The 17,468-nt window shown below is 47.4% G+C and overlaps 1 protein-coding gene and 1 long non-coding RNA gene across 2 annotated transcripts; one reads left to right on the top strand and one right to left on the bottom strand.

Moving 5' to 3' along the window:
* Nucleotides 1-223: 223 nt before the first annotated feature.
* LOC127339860 (uncharacterized) lies at nucleotides 224-2,283 on the top strand. Its single transcript, XM_051365667.1, has 5 exons — nucleotides 224-347; nucleotides 513-694; nucleotides 794-960; nucleotides 1,064-1,108; nucleotides 2,130-2,283. Exons 1-5 carry the CDS (start codon nucleotides 299-301, stop codon nucleotides 2,281-2,283), a joined length of 597 nt encoding a protein of 198 aa, XP_051221627.1. The 5' UTR covers nucleotides 224-298.
* Nucleotides 2,284-5,378: 3,095 nt separating this feature from the next.
* LOC127327421 (uncharacterized) lies at nucleotides 5,379-5,949 on the bottom strand. Its single transcript, XR_007868542.2, has 2 exons — nucleotides 5,863-5,949; nucleotides 5,379-5,687 (listed from the first exon to the last, which is right to left on the bottom strand). It is a non-coding gene; the product is annotated as an uncharacterized lncRNA (long non-coding RNA).
* Nucleotides 5,950-17,468: the final 11,519 nt, after the last annotated feature.

Genomic DNA, 17,468 nt, shown 5'->3' with positions numbered 1-17,468 from the left:
AACATATGCAACTGTTTGAAGTGGTTTAATTATGTCTGGATCAGTTCCTCCTACTATCTTGTTGGTTTAGCTCCTAGCCTTAGAAAATAGTACATGCAAATGAAGCCCAACCATCTAGTTGCTCTACCTTCTTCAGTTAATATGCATTACTGTCTGTCTGTCTTCATATTTTTTTGATATTAATTTGAGTTGTCTATTAATATTATAACTTCAACCTATGGGATCCACAAAAGACAATCCAATTGAAATTGACAGTGATCCAAGCTTGTACTCCGGTTCTTCAAGCTCAGACGCTACCATGTGTGACAAGTCTGACTGTGACTGTCAATCCCTTGGGGTCTTCAGAGGTATGAAATTGCAATTGATTCCTTCTTCTTCCTGTTGGTTAACATCATCTCTAGTCTAATGTGGGTTAACATCAATGTTGGTTAACATCAATGTGGTTATTTATTTATTTTTACTAATGTAGGCTTCCATTACTTAACAATGACATATCTCTTTGTTACAACTAGGGCCACTGGTAAGTGGGAGCCATGACTTTGATGAGCACTGCATGTTTGGAAATGACATGTACTTGACAAAAGGTCAAGTCGATTTCCTTAATGAGCACTGCAACCACTTTCCAACAGAGGAATTTGAGTACTATGTCTACAGGATGACCAAGTCAGCAGTGATAAAGAATAAATGCAAGCTGGTAAAAATACAAAACCTAACCTTCATTACTGTTGAGTACTATAAGAATGCTATTACTGTTGCTGATTGGAACTGATTGTATACATTGTATGGTTGACAGGATATTGGAAAGAAGTTCACTGCCAAGTACCTGAAAAGGTTCATTGACGATGCTCCTGGCAATGATGTTACTCTTTCTCTAGAGTACACCGACAGCAATGCACGCTTTAAAGTGACCATGCATGAACATGGCAAAGGGGAAGGCCAAGAATGCAATCATAGCAACTGGTTGGTCAAAGGCTATGAATACTTATGAGATCAAAGAAGGAGCCATCTGCATCTTTGAATTCCACGTTGACATGAAAGGTAAGCTTGCTCTGATGATCCACAGTCTACCTGATGACTCTGATGACTCTGATTCATCTGAGTCATCAGAGTAAGTGCTCAACTTCCCTGAGTCATCCAGTTAGTTATGGAGTATTAGTTGTCTTAGTTGGTATGGACTGTTAGTTGTCTAAGTTGCTGAAGTAAGTGCTGAACTGCTGAACTACTTTTGATGCCTACCAGTGGGCATGCTACTTAAGATGCCTGTGATGCTTTTGTATGTAATGCCTGACATGCTTTTGTATGTAATGCCTGACATGCTATGCCTGTGATGCATCTTACTGCTATGCCTGTGATGCATCTTACTGCTATATCTGTGATGCATGTGATGCATCTTTACTGCTATATCTGTGATGTCTGTGATGCTTTTGCCGGCACTTTTGAAGATTTGCCAGCGAAAGAAATTGCTGGCAGTTACCTGTATGCCTGTAATGAGCATTGCCGGCACTTTTGAAGATTTGCCACGAAAACATCTGGAGGCATATCGATAAAGTGCCGGTAATACTGAGCATTGCCGGCACTTTTGAAGATTTGCCACGAAAACATCTGGAGGCATATCGATAAAGTGTCGGTAATACTGAGCATTGCCGGCTCTTTTGAAAATTTGCCACGAAAACGACTGGAGGCACTCGATAAAGTGCCGGTAATACTGAGCATTGCCGGCACTTTTGAAAATTTGCCGAGAAATCGATGAGAATTACTGGCACAGACCCAAAAAATGCCGGCAAAGATTACAAATGCAGGCACATTTGAGAAGTGCCGGCAAGAAAGTGCCGGCAATTCTAGCACCTGACGTAGTGTTAGGATCTTACAGGCATGGTCAGCCTCTACGGCCGTGAATGAGTCTGGGTACTTGGGCGGGCATTCGTGGACGACGTATAGGTGTAGCTCAGCCGAGGTCTAGCTGGACCGTAAGGAAAACAGTACGTGAGCTGCCCGTATGTGGCTTGATGTTCACAACTCCATAGAGGCAGCTCTGTAGTCCCCGATCTTAACCAGGCAAATTCATAGATCTTGAAAGTAGATCAATAGAAATTTATTTACGTTCCAGTTTCCGCTCCTCACATAATCAGCTGCACGTCCGGCATCCGAGAGCAGCTTGGCTGGGGGCACAACGGCAAGATCTACTACAGGTTGAGGAAGATGGGGAGCTCCGTATGCCCGTCCGGCGGTGGGGTGCAGCTTCCGATCTCAACACGAAGGCTAAATCCGTACGGGGAAGTTTGAGCTTTTCATTGCAAAATTACCGGTACGGTATGTCAGGCTTCTTTTTTTGTCCGTTCAGCTTAGACGTCGGATCCAGGCCTTGTCAGCCTGTAATTAGCCCCCATGTTGGTGTAGCGTTATTCTTAACCAAACTAACTTCAGGACAGTGCTAGAAATCCTCCGGAGGCTCACAGTTTTTCAGCCTCCTGCTTGCATGTGTAACACGTGTCCATTTTCACCCGAAATTCAGATTTTGCTTCGTCGCAGCAAAAAACCTCCCGCTTTTGCTTCATTGAAGCAAAAAACGGTTCGACCAAAAACAGAAGCATTTCCAAAGACTTGTTCATACTATGCTTCATCGCAGCAAAAAACCTCCCGCTTTTGCTTCATTGAAGCAAAAAACGGTTCGACCAAAAATAGAAGAAGAGTTGCCACGGACTTGTTCATACAATGTTTCGTCGCACCGAAAAACCTCCCACTTTTGCATCATTGAAGCAAAAAACGGTTCGACCAAAAATAGAAGAAGAGTTGCCACAGACTTGTTCATACTATGTTTCGTCGCAACAAAAAACCTCCCACTTTTGCATCATTGAAGCAAAAAACGGTTCATTTAGAAATGAAAAGAAAACACGCCGGATATGCTCGTAGCAAAAAAAAAAGATATCACAAAAAAAATTGTAGCATCGTGAAAGGACAGTGCTAGAAATCCTCCGGAGGCTCAGAGTTTTTCAGCCTCCTGCTTGCATGTGTAACACGTGTCCATTTTCACCTGAAATTCAGATTTTGCTTCGTCGCAGCAAAAAACCTCCCGCTTTTGCTTCATTGAAGCAAAAAACGGTTCGACCAAAAACAGAAGCGTTTCCAAAGACTTGTTCATACTATGCTTCATCGCAGCAAAAAACCTCCCGCTTTTGCTTCATTGAAGCAAAAAACAGTTCGACCAAAAATAGAAGAAGAGTTGCCACGGACTTGTTCATACAATGTTTCGTCGCACCGAAAAACCTCCCACTTTTGCATCATTGAAGCAAAAAACGGTTCGACCAAAAATAGAAGAAGAGTTGCCACAGACTTGTTCATACTATGTTTCGTCGCAACAAAAAACCTCCCACTTTTGCATCATTGAAGCAAAAAACGGTTCGTTTAGAAATGAAAAGAAAACACGCCGGATATGCTCGTAGCAAAAAAAAAAGATATCACAAAAAAATTGTAGCATCGTGAAACTCCTCGCCGGCGCACCACCAGTAGCATTCCAATTCCGGATAGTAGCATCGTCACTTTCTTGCAGCTCCGCCACTGACTGGTGGTAGCACCATCGGTAAACATTTGCATCATCACCGCTAACCATAGCGGCACCGCCTCCACCCGATACCGCCGCCGGTCGCAGCGCCACTGCCTGTCACGCCTCCTTGTAGCACCGCCGCCGCCGCCTGTCGCACCGCCTTGCAGCACTGCCGCCGGTCGCAGCATCTACCTTGCAACACCGCCGCCTTGTAGCACCGCCGCTACTGGTCGCATCATCCGTCTTGTTGCACCATCGCTGTCGGTCGCAGCATCCGCCACGGGAGCATCAACGACCGTCACTTTCTTACAGCTCCGCCACTAACTGGTGGTAGCACCATCGGTAAATATTTACAGCATCGCCGCTAAAGATAGCGGCACCGCCTCCACCCGATAGTAGCATAATCGCCTACCTATGGAAGCACCGCCGCCGGTCGCAGCACCGCTTCCTATCGTGCCTCCTTGTACCAGCGCCGCCGCCAGTCACAACATCCGCCTTGCAGCAACGCCGCCGCCTGTCGCGCCGCCGGTCGCAGCTTCCGCCTTGCAGCACCGCCGCCTTGTAGCACCGCCGCTACTGGTCGAAGCATCCGCCTTGCTGCACCGTCGCTGTCGGTCACAGCATCCGCCACGGTAGCATCAAAGACCTTCATTGGCAGCACCTCCGCTCAACAATGGTAGCACAACCACTCTTCCTTGGCAGCACCGGCACCGGTTACAGCATCGCCTACTGCCGATGGTAGCATCGATGAACTTCATTGGTAGCGCAACCGTGGTAGCACTGCCGATCGACATCACCGACATCCTTGATGGTAGCACCTATTCCCGCTGACGAAAGGAACTATGCCCACCGCTGGTAGCATGACGTGGCCGCGTTTGCAGCACTAGGTGTGGATGCTTGCGACTGCAGAGTCGCTGGCGGCACCCAGCTTGGAGCAGGAGCGGATGCCATTACAGGGATGAAGTCAGGGCCTACGTTGTTGGGGATGGAGGCATGCAACAATCATGGGGGACGGAGGCAGCAACGCGTGGATGGAGGCGGCGGCCGCCGCGGGGAAGGAAGCAGTGACGTGCTCCATCATGGACGGCCGTCGTGGGGAATGGAGGCGGCGACGCGCGGGGCGGAGGCGGTGGCCTTCGCGGCGAATGGAGCCGGCGCCGCTCGAGATGGTCGCCTGCGGCCGTCGCACGGTAGGAGGCGGTGGCGCACTCCATCGAGGACGGCCATCACTGGGAAAGGAGGCGGCGGCGCACTCCGTCGAGGCCGGTCCTCACGGGGAGAGGAGGCAGCGGCGCTCTACGTAGACGCCGGCCGTCGCAGGGGACGGAGGTAGCGGTGCACTCCGTCGATGTTGAGCGGGGAAGTTTGGGAGGACCGAGGAGGAAGACGAGATGGGAACAGAAGTTGTGGGACCCGTAAATAATCTCTCCCGTTCCCATCCCGCAGAGCTGCCAAACACAGAAGCCGGAGGCTGCCAGAGTCGGAACCTCCGAAGGAAAAGAAGCATTTTCCCTAACTTAAACTAAAGATCGCCGTTGGTTCACACGCACGTTACTGAAGCAAGCAAATGGATGAATGGATTGGTCGACTACAAAATTCAAGCCAGGCCAAAGCACGCACGCCACGCCAGTCCGGAGAAAAATAGAATCGAGCTAGCTACCGTCGTTAAGTTGGGGGCCAAACAAATCGGCCGAGCTGCTTTCTTCAAACACACAAGGAATCAAATAAATTGCTGTCTTCTTGGCCATTTTGATCGCACATCAAAAAATATGGATGATTAAAAAGGAATAAGGTGAAAAAGCACTAGCTAGAAGTACATGCAACTATTCTCGGAACATTAGACTCGAACTCAACACAAAATCTTATTCGAATAGCGACGTGCTATATTTTACATGTTTCAGTAATACCATCCCTTATTTTGATTTTATGGGTGGGCAATTTGCCTGACATTCTTCTACAGAATGAAAACACGGTATTTCTGGCTTTGTGACGCAACACAGGCATCCTTTTGTCATTGCTTCACGTTTGGTCTTGCAGTCCAAAAGCACACAAAATTTGAAGTGAATCTTGCTCTCATCTAACGATAATTCCGTCGCAGTCGCGTTGGCATGACCGCCTTGATAGGTCCTTCGGGTTTCAAGACGACCTACATAGATATATGCAAACATTATATAGTTGTGACAGCGCCAGATATGCATGCATATATATACCAACTCATATACATGGAGATATAGATTTTTCAGGGATAGTGCCTTGCTGCAAGAATAAAAAGAGTGTGATATACAGTTCAAAAAAAGATAGTCCAGATATGATATGCTTACATTGTGCACCAACAACAAGGCAGGCCATGAGCAAAAGTGCAATCACGTAAACCACGCTGCTCCACTTCATTGGAAGTTTTTCTCTCGATGAACTTGAGAAGGTGATGTTTCAAACAACCGCATCAGTATATATAGAGAGAGTATACGATCCTAATAAACTGCGAGATCTGTTACACTAACTGATAAAATTGTATTAATTGGCACATTCAATACGTACATGAAGAAAAATCTGCGAAATGATATGTATATGCCTGCGATATGATTTTCAGATCAAACAAATATAGTACGTATCATTATTATGTGAGATACTACAACTGGTTAGGAATGCGTGCTATCAGCAGGATTTTGTTTCCTACACTGGTAGAAAAACAGGCTTCCGGTGAGCCCCATAAGTCGCGAAGCTGTAGGAACCGCGACTAATGGGACCTTTAGTCGCGGTTCGGGAGGCGAACCGCGACCAAAGGCCTGGGCCCAGGACGCTCGGTGGCCAGCCGGTGCACGTGGGGGCTTTAGTCGCGGTTGGCCAGACCAACCGCGACTAAAGGTGCCCGAAGGCCTTTAGTCGCGGTTGGCCAAGCCAACCGGGACTAAAGCCCCTCCCCTATATATACCCATCCAGCAGCCAACATTTAGCCATTTGGAGCCATTCTCTTCACAAACTTCACAAGTGGGTGTTAGGTTTGCTTTTGGTTCCTCTTATGCACATAAGGTGTTTGATGAAATGCCCCAAGAGCATGAAACAAACATGATATGAAGTGTTGGAGCCACACTTGAGCTTTCTCATTTATTTTTTCCTCCTCGATCGCGGTTAGCAACTTGAACCTTTGATGTGTCGTTGATAAAATATGCATGTGTGTGTAGTTCATTGTTTAATTTATATTGTTTGTAGCTAGTTAGTTTAACAAATGCATGATGGTTAATTATATATTTTATATTATAATAATGCAGATGAATCGACACTGGATGTACGGTAACCGACTCTCCGGCGAGTTCAGTACGGATTTGAAAGATTTCCTCGTACTGGCTAATGCGAACAAGCAGGGGGGTTTTGTTATCTGTCCATGTGTTAACTGTAAGAATCAGAAGGGTTACTCTTCCTCAAGAGATGTTCACATGCACCTGCTTCTGCACGGTTTCATGCCAAGCTATAATTGTTGGACCAAGCATGGAGAAAGAGGGGTTATAATGGAAGAAGATGAAGAAGGGGATGATTTCATCGATGAAAGCTATCTTGCTCATTTCGGTGATACTTTCATGGAGGATGCTGAAGGTGAAGGGGAAGGTGAAGAAGAGGCACGTGATGATCCCGTTGATGATCTTGGTCGGACCATTGCTGATGCACGGAGACGCTGCGAAACTGAAAAAGAGAGGGAGAATTTGGATCGCATGTTAGAGGATCACAGGAAGGCGCTGTACCCCGGATGCGATGATGGTCTGAAAAAACTGGGCTGCACACTGGATTTGCTGAAATGGAAGGCACAGGCAGGTGTAGCTGACTCGGCATTTGAAAACTTGCTGAAAATGTTGAAGAATATGTTTCCAAAGAATAACGAGTTGCCCGCCAGTACGTACGAAGCAAAGAAGGTTGTCTGCCCTCTAGGTTTAGAGGTTCTGAAGATACATGCATGCATCAACGACTGCATCCTCTACCGCGGTGAATACGAGAATTTGAATGAATGCCCGGTATGCACTGCATTGCGTTATAAGATCAGAGGCGATGACCCTGGTGACGATGTTGAGGGCCAGAAACCCAGGAAGAGGGTTCCCGCCAAGGTGATGTGGTATGCTCCTATAATACCACGGTTGAAACGTCTGTTCAGGAACAAAGAGCATGCCAAGTTGTTGCGATGGCACAAAGAGGACCGTAAGTCGGACGGGGAGTTGAGACACCCCGCAGATGGAACGCAATGGAGAAAGATCGACAGAGAGTTCAAAGATTTTGCAGCTGACGCAAGGAACATAAGATTTGGTCTAAGTACGGATGGCATGAATCCTTTTGGCGAGCAGAGCTCCAGCCATAGTACCTGGCCCGTGACTCTATGCATCTACAACCTTCCTCCTTGGTTGTGCATGAAGCGGAAGTTCATTATGATGCCAGTGCTCATCCAAGGTCCAAAGCAACCCGGCAACAACATCGATGTGTACCTAAGGCCATTAGTTGATGAACTTTTACAGCTGTGGGGCAGACCTGGTGTCCGTGTGTGGGATGAGCACAAAGAAGAGGAATTTGACCTACGAGCGTTGCTTTTCGTAACCATCAACGATTGGCCTGCTCTTAGTAACCTTTCGGGACTGTCAAATAAGGGATACAATGCATGCACGCACTGCTTACATGAGACTGAAAGTGTATATTTGCCAAATTGTAAGAAGAACGTGTACCTTGGGCATCGTCGATTTCTTCCGAAAGGTCATCCAGTAAGAAAGAAAGGCAAGCATTACAACGGTAAGGCAGATCACCGACCGAAGCCTGCGGAACACACTGGTGCTGAGGTATTTGATATGGTCAAGGATTTGAAAGTCATCTTTGGAAAGGGTCCTGGCGGACAATCAGTTCCGAAGGGAGCTGACGGGCACGTAGCCATGTGGAAGAAGAAATCTATATTCTGGGAGCTAGAATATTGGAAAGTCCTAGAAGTCCGCTCTGCAATCGATGTGATGCACGTTACGAAGAATATTTGCGTGAACATCCTAAGCTTCTTGGGCGTGTATGGGAAGTCAAATGATACAAAGGAAGCACGGCAGGACCAGCAAAGTTTGAAAGACCCTGATGACCGGCATCCGGAACGGTTTCAAGGTCGTGCCGGCCTACGCTACGACCAAAGAAGAGAAGGTCATCTTTTTTGAATGCCTGAGCAAGATGAAGGTCCCGTCAGGATTCTCGTCCAATATAAAGGGAATAATAAACATGGCGGAGAAAAAGTTCCAAAACCTGAAGTCTCACGACTGCCACGTGATTATGACGCAATTGCTTCCGATTGCTTTGAGGGGGCTCCTGCCGGAAAATGTTCGAGTAGCCATTGTCAAACTATGTGCATTCCTCAATGCAATCTCTCGAAGGTAATCAATCCAGAAGTTCTACCACGGTTACAGAACGATGTGATCCAATGTCTTGTCAGTTTCGAGTTGGTGTTCCCGCCATCCTTCTTCAATATTATGACGCACCTCCTGGTTCACCTAGTCGATGAGATTTCCATTCTCGGTCCTGTATTTCTACACAATATGTTCCCCTTCGAGAGGTTCATGGGAGTATTAAAGAAATATGTTCGTAACCGTGCTAGGCCAGAAGGAAGCATCGCCAAGGGCTATGGAAATGAGGAGGTAATTGAGTTTTGTGTTGACTTTGTTCCTGACCTTAAGCCGATTGGTCTTCCTCAATCGCGGCACGAGGGGAGACTAAGTGGAAAAGGCACGATCGGAAGGAAATCAACGATATGTATGGACGGCCATTCTCTGACTGAAGCACACCACATAGTTCTGACCAATTCCAGCTTGGTGGCTCCGTACTTTGAGAAACACAAGAATATTTTACGCTCGGACAACCCTGGGAAGCCTGAATCCTGGATTAGGAAGGCCCACATGGAGACTTTCGGCAGTTGGTTGAGAAAACATTTAATGCATGACAATAAGGTTGTAGATCAGCTGTACATGTTGGCCAAGACACCATCTTCGACTATAACGACTTTCCAAGGGTACGAGATAAATGGGAATACATTTTACACGATCGCCCAAGATAAAAAGAGCACCAACCAAAACAGTGGTGTCCGCTTTGATGCAGCAACCGAGAATGGGCAAAAGGTCACATATTATGGTTACATAGAGGAGATATGGGAACTTGACTATGGACCCTCCTTTAGGGTCCCTTTGTTCCGGTGCAAATGGTTCAAGCTAACAGGAGGTGGGGTAAAGGTGGACCAGCAATACGGAATGACAATGGTGTATTCAACAATCTTGGTTACCTTGACGAACCATTCGTCCTAGCGAAAGATGTCGCTCAGGTTTTCTATGTGAAGGACATGAGTAGCAAACCGAGGAAACGGAAAGATAAGAAAACGATCAGTACATCATGCGATGATCCAAAGCGCCACATTGTTCTTTCAGGGAAAAGAAACATCGTGGGAGTGGAGGACAAGACAGACATGTCAGAAGATTATAATATGTTTGCTGAAATTCCGCCCTTCAAAGTGAACACCGACCCAAGCATTAAGTTAAATGATGAGGATGCTCCATGGATACGGCACAATCGTAAGCAAGCAGGGACACAAGGGAAGAAATGATGTGTAATAATTTATTGTACCAAACTTTGTTGAATGAATCATGTGAATTATATTACCCGTGATGTGTTTGGTGTCCATTTTCGAATGATTCAATTGACTCGAGATAGCACTGATGATACATGAAATTTGGAGTGACTAAGTCATACTCCTGCATACAGGAAATTTGGAGTGACTAAGTCATACTCCTGCATACATGAAATTTGGAGTGATTTAGTCATACTCCTGCCTAGGCGTATAATATGCATACTCGTAGTCTTCATAGCCGCCGTCGTTGTACTGGTAGTCGTCGCCTTCTAAGTTGCCGGCGTCGTCGTCGCTCTTTGTCGTCGCTGTCGTCGGGCGGCGCTCGTGGCTCGAACTGAGGGTAGCGCGGGCGGGGGATATCGCCGGCCGTGATGTAGTCCATGACGCTCTGCAGAGTCCGGCCGTACCACCATAGCCGACGGCCGGCCTCGTGGAAGTTTCCAGGAGGCAGACCGTCCTCCTCATACCTGACGAGCGCCCTCTCACGCCGATTGATGAAGAAGGCGTCCCAAGTATGCTGGTTATCAGGATGCCAGCGGGGATTCATCCGCTGCTCCGGCGTGAGGTTGAGGTAGTAGTGGTTCGTGATGGCCGCCCGGCGCGCAGTACCCTGAGGGACGGGAGGGACCGGCACGCCGCCGGCGCTTAGGCTCCAGCCGGCGAGACGCGGTAGCCCGGAGGGCAAGGGTAGTTCGAGGCGCAAAGCTCCTCCACCTGCTGGTAGGTTAGAGTGGGTGCGGTGGAAGCCATGAGAGAGTGATGAGAGATTGTAGAGATGTGATAATGCTGGCCAAGCCGGGCTACCTATATGTAGTGACAAATGGCGGGAAAAATGGGAGCGGGAAGACAGGAGGCGGGAAGAAAGAGGCGGGGAGAAAGTGGCGGGAAGAAATTGGCGGGAAAAAATTGGCGGGAAGAAAGAGGCCGGAAGAAATTGGCGGGAAACAATTGGCGGGAAGAAAGAGGCGGGAAGACAGGGAAGAAATGGCGGGAAGACGAGGAGGGAAGAGGGGGTCGGCGAAAAGAGGCGGGAAGAGGGGGCCAACGAACTTTTGAATTGAATTAGTTTTATTTTTATGAATTTTTGATAATTTGTATTTTTAAAATTTTGAATTGAATTAGTTTTATTTTTCTGAATTTTTTGATATATTATTTGTATTTTTAAGATTTTGAATTGAATTAGTTTTATTTTTATGAATTTTTTGATATATTATATGTATTTTAAACATTTTGAATTGAATTAGTTTTATTTTTCTTAATTTTTTGATATATTATTTGTATTTTTAACATATTGAAATGAATTAGTTTTATTTTTCTGATTTTTTTGATATATAATTTGTATTTTTAATATTTTGAATTGAATTAGTTTTATTTTTCTGAATTTTTTTATATATTATTTCTATTTTTAAGATTTTGAATTGAATTAGTTTTATTTTTCTGAATTTTTTGATATATTATTTGTATTTTTAAGATTTTGAATTGAATTAGTTTTAAGATACGGAGGGATGGGACCCAAGGGCCAAAAGCTGGTGGTACGGGCATGGGGGATCGCTGAACCCGGAGACAGGGGAGTGTGTTTATCAGGGCAAAATAATTAAACCCACCCAAAAGCTTATTGAGGCAATGAGGGATGCTCAAGAGGGGAGGATCAAGTTCAACAGAGAGAACGACGCCCTGACAAAAGCCCTCGGGAATCCTGAACACGGAGGACGTGTACGAGGCATGGGGCCCATTTCGTGGAAAGTAGGGTTCCCCAGGCGATGACCCGTACGGTTACAGAAGCCGTAAGAGAAAGATGGATCGGGATGCAGATGTTGTGGCGAAGTTGGTAACGGAAATGGATGTGATGAAGAAAACCGTGAGTGTACTAGTAGCCGAAAGAGATGCAGCTCGGGCGCAGCATGAAGATCATCCAATGGATCTCGGAAGCCAGCAGCGGAGAAGAAGCAGCGTGGCTTCCACGGAGGCCTCACCGGCTGGTGCACCGACGATCGAAATTACTGCACCGGAGCCTCTGGTGGTCGAAATTACTGCACCGGAGCCTCCTCGCTACCCCGTGGACGATATAAAGGAGATGAAAGCATGTCATCTGTATTATCCTATCGGGAACATGTCCATGAAGGTAGCCATCGGCAGTGCTTTACCACCTGGAGCACTCCACCACAACAACCCCATTCAAGATGGCTATGCTCGTGTCACGGTGGAGGAGATAGTCCAAGGGTTTGAGGACCTGGACATTGACATTGCTACACCTGAAGGGGCGAAAAGACTTGGAGATGTCAAGCGCCAGTTCATTCTATGGCAGAAGAAGTTTATCAAGTTTCCAGGTGAGGCGCCAACAAGTCCACCCCCCTACGGTGGTGGTGGTGGCGGTGGCGGTGGCGGTGGCGGTGACGGTGGCGGTGGCGGTGGTGGTGGTGGTGCTTCACCAACACCTCCTTCACGTCAGCCGACGCCGCCCCCCAATTCACCTCCGGCGGGTAGCGACGCCGCCCCCGGTCCTCGTCCGGCGGGTGATCGACACCGCCCCCAATCCACCTCCGGCGAAGAAGCAGAAGCAGTCCTGGGTTATTAACCCGGACCCTTATGTACCTAGAACCACAAAGATACCAGAGCCATCACTGAAGCCTCTCATCCCGAGGCCTTGGGAACTTAGTGTCGAGGAAAATGCAGCGGCCGTGGCTGCTCAGCATGAGAAATGGAAGGAGGACTGCAAGAAGAAAAGAGAGGGCGAGCCCAAGCCAGTATTTTCTGACAAGCAAAAGCAGTGGGCTAAGTCATTTTTGAACACACCGTCCCAAGCCGCGAAGAATCACTTTGACGACTATTTACGTGAACTTCGTAGGCAAGCACTCGCGTTCAAGAGGAACCAAGAGTTGGCGGAGAAGAAAGCCTTGGAGGAGGCCGAGACAAAATTAGAAAGGGGGAAAGAAGTTGCCCAGCTCGGGGAACAAAGTAAACAATCGATCGCCCCGCTCATAGTGCAAGCCGCCGGTCCGGATGCCCCCGATATCATAGCAGCTGCGGCAGCACATGGATTGACCGTAACGAGTGCCGAGAGAACAAGCGGCCGACTTAGGTATCACTCTTCGTGCCTTTGTTAGGCCTTGATGAGGCGCCAATGAAGGACGTAGTATTTACATATGTGAAGAATGGCCCTCTCGTCGAGCCTGCGCAGGAAGAGGATCTACCTCGACAAATGAAAGGTCTGCTAAATTGGTACAAGGGTTACATAAAACTTAAAAACGCCAAAGACTATATTTATGCGGAAGTTAGATATGAGCATCACTTCAAACATTACTATGTACAAATTCATCTGAGTGAATTGTTCCAGCTTTTCAATCTGCGCGATCTCGACAAATCTATCATCAGTTGCTACGTTATGTAAGTGATTTATTAATTTCTACCCCATCTCGTTCATTGCTCGCACTATATATATATATATATATATATATATATATATATATATATATATATATATATATATATATTGTCCTAACTATCTTGTTGTGTACGCTATTATGCGAGAATGAAGAAGCGGGAAATGCGAATAAGGAACATCCATGATGTTGGGTTCATTGACCCACAAATCGTTAATTCATATGTGTTAGAACACAACCCCGCCGACGTGGAGTATGAACTTTGGCGGTTTATTAGAAAAAAGAAACTCAAAAGTGATATTCTATTTCCTTACCATTTTGTGTGAGTGTTTCTTTCTTGAGCACATTCTCTTTTGTTTTCTCCATGCATGGTATGTGGCTAATCGATGAGTTATGCATGACTGTGCATGTATCGTGTCCGCAGGTTCCACTGGATTCTTATGGTAATTCAATTTCAGACCTCCTCAGTTCTCGTCCACGACCCTCTGAATATGGATCCGGCGCTTTGGGCCGACATGAGAAAAATGATGCAAAAGTAATTATTTTCATTCATTTGCGCTCTATATCGATCGGCCTATTTCGTTCATCATTTCCTAATATCAAGTAACTAATTAATAACTCTCTTGTTCATTTAATTTTCTTTGCCTCGTAGGGTTTGGAGACGGTTCGTAGATACCAAGGTCGGTGAATTCAAAAAAGAGCTACATTTTAAAATGGCAGTGCGGACGACTGGGGATATTCAGCCACCGGGGACCAATCTATGTGGATACTATGTTTGTGAGAGGATCCGGAGATACTGCAATGAGCGGGACCAGAAGTGTGAGAACAACATCATGAGGAATAACCTCCGGAAGACGCTTAGTCCAGAAGCTCGCTTCCGACCACTTCAAGAGGAACTAGCTGGATGGTTGGCGAGGGAAGTCATCGATCCTAGAGGAGAACACCATTACGATGACGTAGAACTTTATATGCACTAAATTATGGATGTAAACTTGTTCAAAATTGTATATGGTCATCCGATATTGAATATATATTGTATATTCCTCTTGAATTCTTTTTGGTTCTAATTTCAAATTTGTTTGAAATTGTACATTCATATGCATGTATGTAGTGCCGTAGAATATGTGAAACTCCTTCAAAATTAAAACCCAAAAGAAATAAAACAATACAAATTAAAAAGAAACCAGATTTAGGGGGAGGGGGGGCTAAACCCTAAACCCTGCGGAGGCCTTTAGTCGCGGTTGGCCAGAAGAACCGCGACTAAAGGTCCTCCGCCCTGGCGCTCGCCTGCGGCCCACGTGGACGGGCCTTTAGTCGCGGTTCGTAAGGAACCGCGACTAAAGGGGGGGGCCTTTAGTCGCGCTACTTTGGTCGCGGTTGCGCAACCGCGACTAATGGCAGTTGCGAACCGCGACCAAAGGCCCTTTTTCCACCAGTGCTATAGGCGAAACAATCAGAAGATATATGAATCTACACGTATCATTATAGGAATCAAAGGTATCATTATTACTCGAAAAACGTGCGCGCTTCGCCCCGCCGCCTGCCGAGTGTTGTCACACAACATGGCTGCTGCGTTGATTTTACCAACAACTTCATCAAATTTAATGTGATCTAGTTAAGCATAGCAGGTAATTGTGTGTTAGCGCATTATCTGCGCGCGTCGCTTCTATCAACTGTTCTGTTCCTCTTGTCCAATGTCTTTGAGGGGGTGTGCGGGAGCGGACGTTAGAGAGCATTATCCACCCACCATAAGGCGAGCTCTGCCAACGCCGGTGCCTATACCGACGGTTGGAAGGAAGAGGTAGAGGTTGTCCGCAGGCAGGTTAGTGACCTCACTACTAGGAAAAGGCCTAGCCGTAAGACTGCCATCAGTGGCGCACCATGTCTGCCGTGCGCCACTACTACTTAGCAGTGGCGCACCACAAAACGGTGGGCCACTGTTACAAAAGTAGTAGTGGCGCACCTTGATTCTGGTGCGCCATAAGTAAGTGGTGACAGGAGGCCAGATCCTCCCCCAACCTAGTAGTGGCGCACGTCTATGGAGTGCGCCACTGCTACATTCCTTACCTATAGCGCACGTTGTAGAGGTGCGCCACTGCTAGGAGGTGTCCAGAGACCGTTTAGAGATGATAGGCTTAGCAATGGCGCACTGCTGTGGTGCGCCACTGCTACATAGGTTACCTATGGCGCATGTCATTAGGTGCGCCACTGCTAGGGGGTGGCCATAGCCCCTTTTTAGAGATGAGAGGCGAGTAGTGCGCCATTGCTATGTCTTAGCTTAATAGGTAAGTAATGGTGAAGCTTTCTTAGCTTAATACCCTACTCAATCTCAACTTTTTACCTCATCCAACACTCTAGGTCTCGCCGTATCGGTAACTTTGTTGGTTTTATGCTTTGTGTGTGACCGGTTCCGATCGTCTTGCACACACACATATGTGCGCATGCGCGAAAATCGTCTCGATCACGTGCATGTGTGTTGTATGCGAAGCCTCCACATGTGTTGTATATGCATGGAAAGCCTCCGATCCACACATGTGTTGCATGTGTTTGTTTGCAGGGATTTGAAATGCAAAGGTCACCGCGAAATATGAGCCATGGGTACTAGCTTCCCAAGTGGACCAATGCTTCTTCATTACCGACCCGCAAAAGCCCAGCCGTGTTGTCGTGAGGAGAGGCAAAAGGAGCATCATCGGAATGGATGGAGCCGCCAACGAGCTAGACTTTGACCAGTACGGCGATCCGAAGATGGAAGATGACGACGACGATGATGAAGAACCATACACAACAAGAAGAAGTCTAGGAGTTCCGGGGCTAAATTATTCAACCGCGAGAAAGAAGGGCAAGAAGATTGTGAAAAGATAATTATGTATCATTTTCTTGTATGAATAATGGATGTCATATTGTTAATCTACACATTGTACCTATCAAAATAGACATATAATTTATATTTTTGGATATTTTCTAGATTCTCTAGTATTTTTAATATTCTACATAATTATAATTATTTATGCCTTTTATTTTGGTGTATTATGCTATTTTGGATGTTTATTATAGTGTTGAATCAATTTAAAAAGAAAAGGAAAAAAAATGGGGCCGCCAGGGTTCGAACCTGGCCGGCAGGGGTTTGGCACAAACCAACCAGGGACAGAGCCAGTGAGGTACTAAGCGGGATATGTCAATCCCCCCCGCGTTATTGTTTTGACCCAGATATAAAGAGGCAGTGGCGCACCCCTAGAGGTGCGCCATTGCTAAGCCTCATAGTGGCGCACCCCGAGAGGTGCGCTATTGCTAAGGCGTCAGGGGACTTAGAAATTTCCCCTTCTTCCCACCTGACCACCTGACCACCCCTGCGCCCTCCTCTCCGCCGGCGACGCCCATTCACCCCTGCGCCCTCCTCTCCGCCGGCGACGCCCATTCACCACTGCTCCTGGATCTCCGAAGCCACCTGCTCGCCCACTGCGCCCTCCCCTTCTGCCTCGCGACGCCGCCCCTTCTGCCTCGCGACGCCGCCCCTTCCCTCGATCTGCCTCGCGACGCCGCCCCGTCCCTCGATCCACCTCCCACCGGCGCCCCCTGAGCACGCCGCCACGCCCTCGACGCCACGCCGCGGAGCAGGATCACGAGGAGCACTCCGCCACGCCCTCGACAGCTGCCTCTCGCCTCGCCTCGCCGCCCACGTCCGGGACCGGGAGGAGGAGCACCACCGAGGTGGAGGGCGACCTCGTCCTCGACCTCGCCGCCGAGGAGCCGCACGCCCTCGACCTCTGACCGCCTCCAGCCACCATCACCGTCGCCGCGGTGAGGCCCCTCTCCCCTCCCTCCCTCTCTAACCTAACCGGTGCACATACATTGTTCCTTTTTTGTTCAATTTAAGGGGAAAAAAGAACACAAACTCTACTTGTTGTAACTCTGTATGCTTCACTATGTG

Source organism: Lolium perenne, chromosome 1 (assembly GCF_019359855.2).
Source record: "Lolium perenne isolate Kyuss_39 chromosome 1, Kyuss_2.0, whole genome shotgun sequence".
Taxonomy (NCBI): Eukaryota; Viridiplantae; Streptophyta; class Magnoliopsida; order Poales; family Poaceae; genus Lolium; species Lolium perenne.
The sequence above is the reverse complement of the archived record's forward strand: the minus strand, read 5'-3'. Positions and strand labels throughout refer to the sequence as shown.